At 36.8% G+C, this 13705-nt stretch overlaps 1 protein-coding gene across 1 annotated transcript in view; it reads left to right on the top strand.

The window, feature by feature from the left end:
• The window catches only part of SKIC3 (SKI3 subunit of superkiller complex), a 49361-nt gene that overhangs the window by 24944 nt on the left and 10712 nt on the right, over window positions 1-13705 (top strand). Inside the window, exons 25-37 of the mRNA XM_084305007.1 lie at window positions 571-639; window positions 2121-2195; window positions 2856-2997; window positions 4163-4256; window positions 4797-4874; window positions 6173-6297; window positions 7126-7249; window positions 9084-9302; window positions 10164-10236; window positions 11106-11159; window positions 11271-11382; window positions 12642-12770; window positions 13396-13517. Of these exons, the coding sequence (XP_084161133.1) occupies window positions 571-639; window positions 2121-2195; window positions 2856-2997; window positions 4163-4256; window positions 4797-4874; window positions 6173-6297; window positions 7126-7249; window positions 9084-9302; window positions 10164-10236; window positions 11106-11159; window positions 11271-11382; window positions 12642-12770; window positions 13396-13517 (1416 nt within the window). The remainder of the gene's footprint in view (window positions 1-570; window positions 640-2120; window positions 2196-2855; window positions 2998-4162; window positions 4257-4796; window positions 4875-6172; window positions 6298-7125; window positions 7250-9083; window positions 9303-10163; window positions 10237-11105; window positions 11160-11270; window positions 11383-12641; window positions 12771-13395; window positions 13518-13705) is intronic.

The following is a 13705-nucleotide window of genomic DNA, read 5'->3' as shown; positions in this document are numbered from 1 at the left end:
TTTAATTTCTGTAATGTGATGGTCAAGCTTTATTTTTAGTGAGAATAATTTAATAGTAAAAACTCCTTACTGCTAAGACATCTCAGGCTAGGACTTTATTCACCTTGTGCCACATTAAGGGAAGAACAATGAACATGTGCAGCCTTGAGGGAAAATTATGACTTGTGGATGGTAATCAGTTTAACGATTTTCAGAATGTGTCAAACTGTTTACATGAAAGAAATGCAAATTTTGAAATCTGGATCCTAGGCTGATTTTAAAATATTAATTGTTCCAACAGTTAATCTAGCTTCTTCCTCAGAACAAGGAGGAGGAATTGTATTTGGAAGGGAGAGGAACTTTGATTTTCTAAATATTTTTAATTTTATATTTTACTTTCGAGAAGATAAACTGCTTTATTTCTGTGGGTGATATGTTGTTCTGTAAAGCACAGTAGATATTCTTTAGTAGTGACCTAATTTCATTCATGAAAATCTCTTCTAATACTACTGCACGTTAGCTACGAATACTCAAAAGCGATCTGTTACCATGCTAAACAGTTGAACAGCATCATTATCTTTGGTTCTGCAGCAAGCTCATGAAGCCTTCAAGATAGCCCAGTCTCTGGAGCCCACTTACCTACTATGCTGGGTTGGGCAGGTAAGATGTGAAAAAATCTTAACTGTGCGCCAAATCCAGTTGTTAGTGCAAGAGAAGTTTTACACTCTGTCCTAAGACTTGGCCCTTAAGCATGTTCTCATAGGATTTTAAGTAGAGGGAGCGGCTGCTTCCCCTGGGGGTGGATGGGACCCTTTGCTTCTGTATTGGTATATAATGGAAGCTACATTAATCATGTATCTTTATATAAATGTTTTTTGTGGCTAATGTAATTGTGAGTTGTATAAGAAATTATCTATTAAAAAAATCGCTTTTGTGCTCTGAAGCTTATTATTAAGTGTTCTTAACAAAGTACCATCTTCGTAAGATGCTAGCTATTTTGTCTTCTTCTGTATGACTATCTCATTTAATGGCACTGTTTAACACACTTCTCAGTGTCCCCCTTTCTATCTTCGCTGTTAAAAACAGTAAGTCTCTAATGTACCTGGTGCAAAAGCAGCTCTTACGTCCTGGGAGGTGCCTTCCTCCACCTACCACTGTGGATTGGATGTGCTCCCACTGGTATCTAGGCCATCTGTGAATAGTAGAAGTACTCATGACTCATTTGTGATTGCTGTAGGTGCACTCAATAATCCCATGCTGTTGACCTGCTAATAATATCTAACTGAAACCGGATTCTAAGGAAGGACTACTGACATCATGTCAAAATTCAGCTCCCGTCAATCGTTGTTATAAGTGGAACTAACATGCACAAGAAGTCTCTGTCTTGAAAAATGTAAAGTAGCTGCCCAACACATTAAGTGTCAAGTGCTGATGCCGTGGAGACTACTTATGCCCTCTTAGTAGTGTTCATTTTATTCTTAGAATTAGAGAGTGGTTTGGGTTGGAAGGGATCTTAAAGCTCATTTAGTTCCAGCTCCCTGCTGTGGTCAGGGACACTTCTCACTAGACCAGGTTTCCCAGAGCCCCATCAAACCTGGCCTTAAAAACTTCCAAAGATGGTGCATCAGCAGCTTCTCTGGGTAACTCAGTCCAGTGCATCACCAGTCTCTATTAAAGAATTTCTCCCTTACATCTAATTTAAATCTACCCTCTTTTAGTTTAATGCCATTACCCTTTGTCTTGTCCCTACACCCCCTTACAGAGACCCTCCACAGCTTTTCTGTAGACCTGTTTAGCTACTGGCAGGCTGCTGTAAGCCCTCCCTGGAGCCTTCTTTTCTCCAGGCTGAACAACCCCTACTCTCTCAGTTTCTCTTCATAGGAGAGTTGCTCCAGCCCTTTGGTCATTGTTGTGGCCTCCTCTGGGCCCTCTTCAACAGGTACATGTCCTTATCCTGGGGCCCTAGAGCTGGATGCAGTATTTCAGGTGGAGTCTCAAGAGAGCAGCGTATAATTTCATGAGAATATAAATTATTTTCATGTTAATTACCTAAGATGTGCCAGAAGTAATGTGTACTGAGGCTCTTGTCAATGTCATAATTTTTTAAGTACCTGACCACAGGAACCTTTGCTTCTCTGTAGGCTCTTGTTGCAGAAAAAGTTGGCAGCTATGATACTATGGATCTCTTCAGGCATACAACTGAACTTAGTATGCATGTAAGTGTAACAGTTATATTGTACTGAAGATTCTTTATGTCTAATCTTATGTCTAGTTAGGTGATGTATTTTTTTTTTAAAAAAAAATAGGTTTCTTTAATGATGGGACAGCTAGAGTCTTGTTCCAAATGGGATTGTCTGAATTCCATGTTGGTGTTCCTGGCCTGTGCTGGCGCTGAATGGCAAGCAGTTATTTTGTTAAGTGCTTTAGTCCCAGTGGTCCAAGAACTCTGCTCCATAAGTTGTGAAAAAAAATTTCTTGATGTTCCACAGAACTGGACAGAGATCAAAGGCATAAATTGGAGACAAAAACAGGAAAGAACAAGGATACTGCCAGTATACTGGCAGATACTGCCAGAAAGACCCGGGATACTGCCAGGGTCCTAAGAAAGTGGAGGACTTTACATTGTCTTAAACTTTTCTTATTTGTCATCTCTCCAGTGTGTCATAAGTGATACGTAAATATGAGAGTTCTTTTTGCCCGAAGGACAATTTTTGTTTGCAGCAATCCAGTTCAGTGTTTTATTGTACTGCTTAACAGTTATGTAGACTTTTAGCCAACATTGTGTTAAAACAAAGAATTACTATGATCTTTAAGCTTTTCAGTGTTACTTGAGCAGGTTTAATGACTCTCAATTTGTGTGTTTTTTATTTCCTGAGACTGAGGGAGCAAAAGGCTATGCCCACTGGGTTTGTTCAACACTGCAGGATAAAAGCAACAGAAATACTGAGGTGTATCAGTACAACATTGTTCAAATGAATGCTATTCCAGCAGCTCAGGTGGTAATGACCAAATATACAGGTAGGTAACGTAGATACCTCTCTGAATTGCCAAGCCTGACTAAGAGATGTGTTAAATGTCTACTTCTGTATAAGGTGTGGCAGAGAGTGATTCAGCTGGACTAAGCTTTTATGTTGTAAATTAAGCAGACAAAATGAGGTTAATTGGTTACTGATTTTTTATTAATGCACCAGAACAAAATAGGTGTGAGTTCTATCATTCCACCAGATTTCATTTCAGAAACTGAGCACAGTGAGGACCAGAGCCTTGTTATACTTGCTATCAGGTGTCTGGTATCTGACTTCACTTGAGTATATCTCTATGTCTGTGCAGATAGCTGCTAGCTTTTTTGCCCATGTGCTAGATGTTAGGCTGTTTGTGGATGCTGTAAAACTTCATAACCTGAAGCACACAATAGTGTTAAGCTTCAGTAAGAGAAAGAAGACTTTCTTGGGCATGGTTTCAAGACAGCATGGCCTCCATGTTGTGATAAGCTTGTGTATATTTAGCCCAGAAGGTGGATGGAGCAAGTGTGGATTTTCTTTAATCTGCATCTCTTACTGTAAATATATCCTTGGACTAAATATGTCCATTGCTGGTATTTTTAGAGCTACAAACTAAGTTACAAGCACTTAAAATGAAGTAAGTGTGAGGAGGCATTTGTAAAATCCCTAAGCAGATTTCAAGAAAGGCCTATGTTCCCCTTTCTGGTCTAGGAAAAACTGTTAGAACTGAGATGACAACTGTAGCTATTGACAAGCCTTTCAATGTTGTAGTAGTGAAAATAAATAAACCGTAAGGTTCTGCTAGTATCTTACTAGAGTCAGTACAAGCTGAGTAATTTAATATTTCATTACCAAAAAAAAAAGACACCACTAACCACAGTGAGCTGAAACACAGTGAGCTTAAAAAAATAAAATATATTGGATGCATCAATACCGTGTCATAAGAGTTGAAACACTTTTGAGATAGCCTGATGTCATGTTGTGGTCTTAGTATCTCTTCTTTATTTGTTTGCAGCCTGTCAAATAATTCCAGTGAGCAACTGACAGAAGCACTTGGCAAAGTGCTTTATATATGTGTGTGTGTGTGTGTACTGTAGCATGAACGTAGCAGTGTTTTTTCTAATACTTTTCACAGCTCTTTCTGATTACATTCTCCTGTATTGTTAATTCTGATTTTCTAGAAAGAAATCCAGATGATGCATCTGCTTTCACGATGCTTGGTTACTTGAATGAGTACATGGATCTAAAAAGGCAGGCAAAAGATGCTTATGAGAGGTGGGTTATACGTACTGGAATGTTTACTGATAGAAGCTCCTTGTCCTCTTTTTCTGTAAAGGCTTTTCTTTTCTTGCAGTAAACCTTATTTTCAATGTACTCAGCAGTACATTTCAACTAACTGTACTGCAAGGGGAATGGGAGGATGTTCTTATATCAAGTTTGGAAATGTAGAACACAAGTAACAAGGAAAAATAAAGTCATTCCAAGGCTGAGCATCTTACTAGGACATTTAGCTAATTCAGTGTATGGCATCTCTCTTTTTTTGTTTTGTTTTTGTTGTTTTGTTTTGGTCTGTATACTGATTAATGTTAGGGTTTTTTTTCTTTTCGAATGGTAGAGGAGGGTGGTGAAGGAAACCACATTTGGAGAGCATGTTTGGTGATGCATTAAACTTCGTAAGATTGTCTCTGTGCTTTCTGTGCTTATGCATAAAAAGATTTCTGTGTAAAACACTTGTCCATTCTGCTCTGAAAACTAATGTCAGAATACTTGTGTTATAGTCCTATGATAATTACTCTTAATTGTGGTTATTTTAAGGGCCGCTTCATTACTGAAAAACTCTGAGGATACTGAGAAATATAATATAGCTATGCAAAACTATGGCAGATCACTGTGGTAAGTGTTTGTTGACGTATTTATCCCAGCCCCTAGCTTCAGCTTTGGATGTAGTGAATGCAGTGGTGAAAAACTTGTGTGAGGCCAAATGGCGAAAGGTCAACAGAGAAAATAGTTTATTAAACATCATTCTTAATTGTAGACAAGTCTGACTGAACTCTGTATGTTCTCCAGAAATGGGTACTATATGAAAAACAAATTAAAGGAATTGCACTACCTCTTGGCAGTTTATAACAGATCAGTGATTCCCTTGAACTCAGTTTGATCCTTAAATAGAGTCTAAACAGTGTAGCTGTACAGTCTCCAGGGTAAATTTTTTTTTAGGATCTCCACACTTTGGATTCAGGTATGTTTAGTTTGAATAAGGTAGCTGCTTTAAGGTTTATTAGAAGTCCTTTCTACCTGCCCTTTGAATTTGTGTTCACTTGTATGACTTTAAGCGTTAGGATGTTGTATGCATGTGACCTTTCTGCTGCTGACCCTTTCTGCTGCAACCCTACACACAATTGAGTTCCCTTAATGGAATCATAGAATCATTAAGGTTGGAAAAGACCTCATGATTTGCTTTGAGTTCTGATGGAAGGTGGGGCACCAGTGTTAATAGATGAAGACTTTCAAACTCTTCCTTGATGTGAGATGGTTCAAGTTTTGCTTATTAGATTTTGTCAATGCTATAGGGAAACATTAATGTATTCTTAATTTTCTGTGCATGTAACTGTAATGCCTAGGCTGTGATAATGTAATAATTCATTCTTAAATTTCAGAGATTTCTGAAGCAGCTCTTCAGTTTTCCGTAGTCTCAGATGCACACTGTATGCATGGTGATTCCTGTGTGCAACTTACACGACTAACAGTTCAATAACTAATAACTAGTTCTAATAATATCTCCCTGCATAATTTCTTCCATAGTGGCCTCAGAACAAGAATTCTGTATCTGTTTGTGTGCATGTGCATGCTTTGATTTGATTTTTCTCTTGTTTTTTCACCTTTGCAATTTTCCTACTCTCCTTCCCTATTCCATTGTGCTGACCGTTAAGCTACATCTTTACATATAGCTATCCTGCACATTTTCCCCACCAACTATTTTTCATGCAAGAGGTAGTTGGAAAGAGGAACTGCTGTAACAGGAGGAGGGTAAGAAATATTGCACATTCTTGTCCTAGTGCTGCACTTTTCCAGATATGTGCTTACAACTGCTGTTCAAAACAGGATTCACAGCTGCATGGACAGCTTTTCTAAATTCTAACAGTTCTTGCTACATCCTTCATACTAACAATAGTTGTGTTTTTTTTCCACAGTGCCATTGGTGAATGTGATAAAGCCATTGAGGTTTATTCATCAATACCTCTAACTGATTTTGATGGCATTGTGGGGATAGCATTAGCCTACTTCAAAAAAGGACTCTTACAAGAAAGTATTAAAGGTAAACATCTGCCTAAGTCAAAGTACCGCACTTAGAATGACAAAGTTTATTCGTCTAACCAACCTAGCTGTGGTTGAGATTATTTCACTCTTTCAGTCCCAATGTACAAGTACAAATTCTGTAGCTATTTTAATCATTTAGCTGTTGAGTGCTAGAGCTATTCAAATGTACTAAGGAAAGCTACATTTTTATAATGTTTAATTCTTGTTCATTAACCTCTTGTGCTCTTAGCTTCTCTCACTATCTCTCACTAATGGCTTTCTTGGGAAAATCATTTCTGGGTGGGAGATTAATGTAGTGTACAAAACACATTAGCTTTAGTAATAAATGTAAGTGCCATATTGTCATGTTCTACACTGCCAAGATGTGAGACTTCACAAAGAGGTGTACTGAATTATAAGTGTGGAAGTGTAAGCACTCACAGTAGAGCAGCCAGCTCAGCATTGTAAAGAACTCTGTGTTTGATTGGAGTTGTCTGCCCATCTCAAACACTATTTCATAAATATACTGTCATAGGAGAATCTTTAAACTGTACTTATTAAGCCTTTTTCTCTAGATATCCCTGCACTACTTCTCAGATTTATTTCCATTTGCTACATATTAAACAGGCTGTAAATAATCCTGGCATTTTCCAACCTACATTTGCTTTGTAATGTCTTAGTTGTGTGTTCTGCAGTATGATGTGAGGCATGAAAATGTAGTGAACCTGAAACCAAAGTGCCTTGTGTGTGTGTGTATATATTAATATCATGCCTTTCCAGAGGCTTTATGAGCAATGTCTTTCCTTCCCTTCTTCAATACTAAGTCTTTTTTTTTTTTTTTTAACAGCCTATGAGAAAGCCCTGTCTGTTGCCGAGTCTGAACAAGATAAAGCACATATCCTGACTGCCTTGGCCATAATAGAATATAAGCAGAACAAAGTGGATGCTGCAAAGACACTACTGTTTAAATGGTGAATAGAGGGAATAACAATCAGTATATGATGCTTTATTGTACTGCTAAAACTGAAAAGTCACTTTTGTTGGGGGCCTCAGGATCAAGTCGGTCAACAGAGAATTTCAGTAATGGCTGTACAGTCCCCATCTTGCCAGAAGACTCGTGAAGTTACTGAAATAGTGAAAATTCATGACTACGCTGAAGCCTGAGTAACTGATGAGTTAGCAAACTAATTAGCTGGGGAGCTGGTACATCCTATTAATCACTGCAGAGTTCTATTTTTGTCCTTAACAACAACAGTGAGAATTTCCTATATGGTGGTAGTCATTTGTGTTTAAAATAATAATAGAAAAGTAAAAAATGCTTTAGAAAAGTAACACTACAGTGAATATGTTCAGATCTAAATCTGAAGCACAATGTTGCAAATTTATACAGTGAATTTTAATTAGAAGAAAAGAGGCCTGTACATTCTAATCATAGGTCTTTGTTAGTAGGAATTTGTGCAGGGGAACTTGAAGGGCCTAGGTAGGGCACTGAGCAAGAAGATTCCTTTTTCTTCTTTCTTTGTAAGTTTACCACAGAGATTTTGGTAGTGAGTATGTCTGTGTAGCTAGTGCGATAGAGTAACTCTTCTTAGTCGTGGGAGAGCTGTGCCCTTCCACCAGCTGACGTGTTCGGTGTTGGCTATTCAAGGTTGCATGTAACAGCTGGTGGAATTTCTTTTTTGCCAGGAACTGAAAACGAAATATAGAACAGGATGTTCACATTCTTGTATTTCTTTCAAATGCAGTAATTATGTAAGATTAGTTAATAGTTAAAGATCATTTATCTAAAGATTATTATTTATAAAAATTATTCTAAAAAAGCTTGATTAAGAACCTTATTGTGGTCACCTGATAAGTGAAGGTAGGCAGCATTTCATTCTGCAGTTGTGTATAGGACATGACAATTAAGTAACTCCAAATTACTGTTGCTATGCCCTATTCTGGTCTTTTCTTTTTTTTTGCCTCCTTTTATTTTGTATTGTCATTTATTGAATTGCTTTTGTTGTAAGAATAGCTTCAATTAGTACATCAGTTAACATATTTGATTTTGGTTGTTTGTAATGAGCTGTGTGTATTATGCAAAGTCAAAGTTCTGGGGATTAATTTGAGTTGAGAGTTCTCCACCTGTTCTATATAATTTGCAGAAAAAAAGTCATTCACTGTGTAGGTCTCTAATAAAGCTGGGAGTACTGTTGAGATGAGGTTAAACTCTTTCTCGTAATGAACAGAATAGCATAACTCAGTACTGATACTAAAACTAATTCATGGTAGAAAGCATGCTTCAAGTACACTAAGTTGGAAGAAATCTTGATGTAAACAAGCGTTAATTTCTCAGAACAGCCAAATTGAAAGACCAGTTCTATGCAGCAGGCTCATTTCTGGCTCTTTCCTTCCTGGATTTCTGTTGCAAAGTTGGAAATAGGCACACTGCAACTCACTTATGACATGAGTTAGAAGTACAGGTGTCTTCAGGAAAAGTAAATAGGTTTCAGTGTTAGACATTCTTTTGCCATTCCTTTTATGGGTGCTACTAAAGGGTACCTAATGTGGTGGAGCCTTGCCAAGTAGTTATAACTAATAACTACTGAGTGTAGCACACTACCTGAAATGGCACACAACCACTTGCTGTATCTTGCTATCTCAAATTTACTGGTCTAGCTTGTTCCAGCATCTCTTAGTGTTAATTCAGCATATCATAGGTGATGCATGGGAGCAAGAGGACTCAAAAGCATCAAGTACTGTAGCATTGATGGTAAGTTCAATTTCTGCTCCAAAATAATGTCTCCTCTCCCTCTGATTCAACAGCTCATTAAAGGAACCTAGTACAGAAAGTCTAAAGGCTTTGTGCACACTAGGACTGGTAAAGCAGGATGTTACACTTGCGACAGCAGCCTTAAAAGAATTACTGAAGCATGAGAAAGGAAAAGATGGGATATATGAAAGGTGCCTTATTGCATCTGCTGTTTATGCATTACAAGGTAGAAACATGGCAGTCCAGAGAGAAGTCTCAAAAGCAATACATAGGTATGTATTTTGTTAATATTTAGATTGCCTTGTAAATGTGTTGCTTTATTGATGCTGATAAGTAAGCAAAACTTGTTTGCAACATTCTTCTCTTAAAAAAAAAAAGAAAGTTTTTCAAACATGAAAGTGGCATGAAAGTGGCTCATTTAAGATTGTAGAATCAGCAGACAGAAGTTTGCTTTATTCTGTCTTACTTAAAGTATCAAGTGGCAAAAACTTCATGGCTTGTACGTGTTTGTTTTTTTTCTGTTTTTGTTTTGGTGGCTTCTTTGGTAGTCAAAGCAGTTCACTATGCTATAAAAGTATTCTTCATTTTGCTTACCAGATCTTTCAACTAAGAAGATCTTTAGGGCTTTTATTTAATATTTAACAGCAGCAGCTGAAGCAGTTCATTCCCTTAAATAGAAGTCTGAGTTTAAAAGTGTTTTAAGTAACCTAGGCATTACGGGAAGGGGAAATTTTAATTATTGCCTTTAAACAAGCCACACCTTAAACTCTTTCAAGGTGATTTCACAAACTATGCTTCAAACAATGTTTTTCCCCAAAACTACAGTTAAAATTCCTTGTTCCTCAGACTAGAAGAACCAAACCTGTAGTCTTTGAGTTTGTCCATTTTCTTCCTGTGAATATCAATTTGCATATTATACACTTTTTTCTTTAGCCAGTACTATAATACAAGAGTTGTTTGTTTGTTTTAAATTACTAGACACATCTATTTACAACTGCACTTGTGCAACAACTGAACTTCTTTCTAAAAACAAAAGATCTGTTTGGTATTTACAGCAGCTGCCTACAAAGTCACAGAAGACTGGATTCATTTCTAAACCAGAAAATCTAATATGCTTGTTTTTGTTTTCCCAGTAACCCTGATAATCCCGCTCTTTGGTCTCTTTTGTCTCGACTAGTTCCACTGTATGCATTACAGAAGACAGAAGTAAGTGCATTGCTGTAATAAGTCTGTACTGTTTATAACCTGGGTGTACTATGTGTTGTTTCTTATCTGAAGAAAAAAGCGTAAACACACCATGCTTCAGTACATGTGCATTCAGTAGTTAACATGAAAACTTTAAATATAAATACATTTTGAGCAGTGCACAGGTACATGCTGAACAAATTACTTATCCAATTATTTGTGTCCTTAACGGCATGGTGAACCTTTATCTTCTTGAAATAGACTAAATCTACCAGAAGTATTTCATCAAGAAGATTGTACTAAATGTATGTAATATATATAAAATGATTTTTTGTGTTTGTATACAATATACATTTTTTTAAAAGGTTTTATATATGTTGAATTTTGTTACTGTACTCAACTTTACTTATTTAATTAATCAGTATTTCTTTGTTGCTTTTGTACTTACTGGTAGCTCTTCTCCAAATAAACACTCATTCCCTTAATGTATGTCAAATATCTAAAAGACGTTTAGATGTGGAGCTTAGGGATTTGGTTTAGTGGGGACTGTTAGTGTTAGGTCAGAGGTTGGACTTGATGATCTTGAGGTCTCTTCCAACCTAGAAATTCTGTGATTCTGTGATTCTGTATATAGAAATAGCACCTGGAACAAATTCCTGTCTCTATGAGACTTTAATTTACAAACACAAGTTGTGGCTAAGTTCTGATCTTGAATATCTCTTCATAATTCTCTATGAAGAGATTTGACTGTAGGAAAGGAAAATATTTCATTGTGCAAACTTTATATTTCTGATCAATACAGACAAAAAGATCTTGCCTCACAGATTTTATAATGTTTCTTAATCATATAACCTTGTTGTTTTTCTTTTTTTTTTCTTTTTATGTCGCAGGGTGGAGCCATGGCAGGAAACATTGCACATGCACTTGATTCAAGATATGGAAAGGTTTGTCTCCCCTAAAATGCAGACTTTATAATTCCATTAAACAATCCTAAAATGAACTCCATCTGATCGCTTACATGTAGTGTTAAGTCACTCTTATGTTGTATTTCGTAGGAAGCCCTACTAAATGTTGCAGTGAATCAGTTGGCAGCAGGATATCACATGTTAAAAGATCAGAACGAAAATCCTCTGAAGAATATTCAGAAGGCAATCCACCTCTGTCCAGGTGACTGTGTTCTCAAATATGCTAGTGATTTTTTTTTTACTAATCAAACACAAAATTGATGTGCTAACAAAGTATTTGCTTTCCTTGGGTCATTCTGTTATTTTGTTTTGCCTGTCTGTGTTTTGGGGAGAACACCTTGAATGGAAATTTTAACTGTCATTGTAAGTTTAGGCTTGGTGAATTCAACCAGATGGGGAAAAAATCCCTGAGTTTCATGGCCTGTTCTGAAAACATGAGCAATTTGTTACTTCCTCAGCAGGAGAAGAGATGAGTATTATTTTGTATGTAAGAAAAAAGTAAAACACTTGTTCCCTCGGGATCAGTATGCCACACCAAGCAGAGGAGACTTACTCATCTATCTTGAGAATTAGAATTGGAAATTTTCTATTACAGTATGCTGGTTATAAACTGTAGGCAGCTGTTCACCTATTTCTAAATGGTGATCTTCATTAAATGTATAAAGTGTAAATCTCGTAGGGTTTTTAAGGACTTTAAAAAGTAAGTGTTGAAGATGAAGTACTAACACATAGTTTGTTCTGCATTATTATTGCTTGGATGCATCAAGTCAGTGGGGCTGAAAGTGAAAAAAAAATTACTTACTTTCCCCCAGATATACACAAGACTGACTGCTATTCATAAGCAGTATAGTTTGCATTCTACTTTATTAGACTGTCAAGCTGTCTTTTATTTTCTTGACAAAGAAAAACCTATCTTTGGACTGAAAATTTTCATAGCTGCAATTTTTATTTGTGCTCTGTCTGATTCAGGACAGAGACCAGACTCTTACAGTTATATGTGTTCTTGACTGGGCTAATTCAAGCTAATGCTGAGCTTGTTTTAACTGACAGTAGAAGTAGGCATCTATCTGTAATCACTATAACTTGCATGCTGTGTGAATGGAAGCTGCGGATGGCATCGTGAGATTTTTTCTGTCTCTCTTATGTGGCACTAAACGATAGTCAAGGTTAGTGTGTGTCACTGGAATTAAACACACTGGTGTCCATATGAAAAATACATTTGTTGGCTTTAGAAATGGCATTTTTGCCTTAAAATTTGAAAAAGCTTACTTGTTAGATGCGAATACTTGTCTGCTGCTAAGCTGATGTGTGTCTGATTGGATTACTTGCCTTGTTCTCGTTACCTTTATTTACTATATGTGGTTCCATTGATGGCTATGTTTTTATGCTTAATCATTCTAAATGAACTACCGAACTATTTAGAATGGGCACGAGTTGCCTTTAACCATTGTTTTCTCCTAGATAACCCCGCTGCATGGGCAGTGCTAATGGCAGCCTGTCACACTGAGAACACTGTTGTCTGTCTAAACAACACTCAGCCAAAGCGAACAGGTCTAGAGATGACACTGGTATCTACAATTTCAGCCAAAAGTAAGATACAAAACTTTTTATCAAATAAATAAATAAATAAATAAATATAATTGAAGTGTTCTAACCTTGCAATACTATCCTGAATTTCAGAAGTTTGCATATACGATATGAATTGCTTAGTAGTAATTTGAGTTGCAGCTGTATTTTTTCCTATAAAAATACTAAATCCTAATGTAGTGCTACTGTTAATTAATTAATTGTAGCTTGCGTTTTCATCCAGAGCCTCAAATTTTATTTTATTTTTTTAAATAGTACTTCTGAACTCTGAGATGAGCAAAGGGACACTGTTCACAAGAAGAGGCTGAAGTATTAAGTGAGCTCTGTAACTTTTCCAGCAGAATGATAACCTCAATTAGTAGGCCTGCCTTGCTTAATATCCATAGTGTTTTGAAAACTGGAATTAAATCAATTATTTTCAAACCTTTAACTCAAAGGGTGGATTTGTTGTTCTATCCTCTCGTTTTCAATCTTATCATCTCTTAATACTCCCACGAATGAAGGAAGCAATGTCAGTCCAATACTCCTAGAAATTCTCCCATACTAGGTCATTCTCCCTTACATGTGACATGGTAGGGCACTACAGAGTGTACAGTAACTCAGTTTAGTGTTTTATGTGCTTTTGCAGCTGGAGAAAGTAACCTTCCACGTAATTATATCCAGACTCTTGAAGATTGGTCTCTATGTCAAGCTATCACCAGTTTAGAGGAGACTGGTAAAATCTCAGAAGCTGAAGCACTTTGTAACAAGGTACGACAGCAGCATACTGTCAGAATGTGAAAAGAGTTGTATAGAAATCATTGCATGATGAATGTATTGGGCGATGAAACTTGTTCTGCCCTTAAATATTAACTTAGAGTTAAGCAAAGCATTAGAGAAGTAAAAGACAAGAAATCCACTCAGGAGACTTTCAGGGGACTTAACTGTCTTCTGATCCG

The sequence above is a fragment of the Netta rufina genome (genome assembly GCF_964035555.1).
Source record: "Netta rufina genome assembly, chromosome: Z".
Taxonomy (NCBI): Eukaryota; Metazoa; Chordata; class Aves; order Anseriformes; family Anatidae; genus Netta; species Netta rufina.
This window is presented reverse-complemented; position numbering and strand designations above follow the sequence as displayed.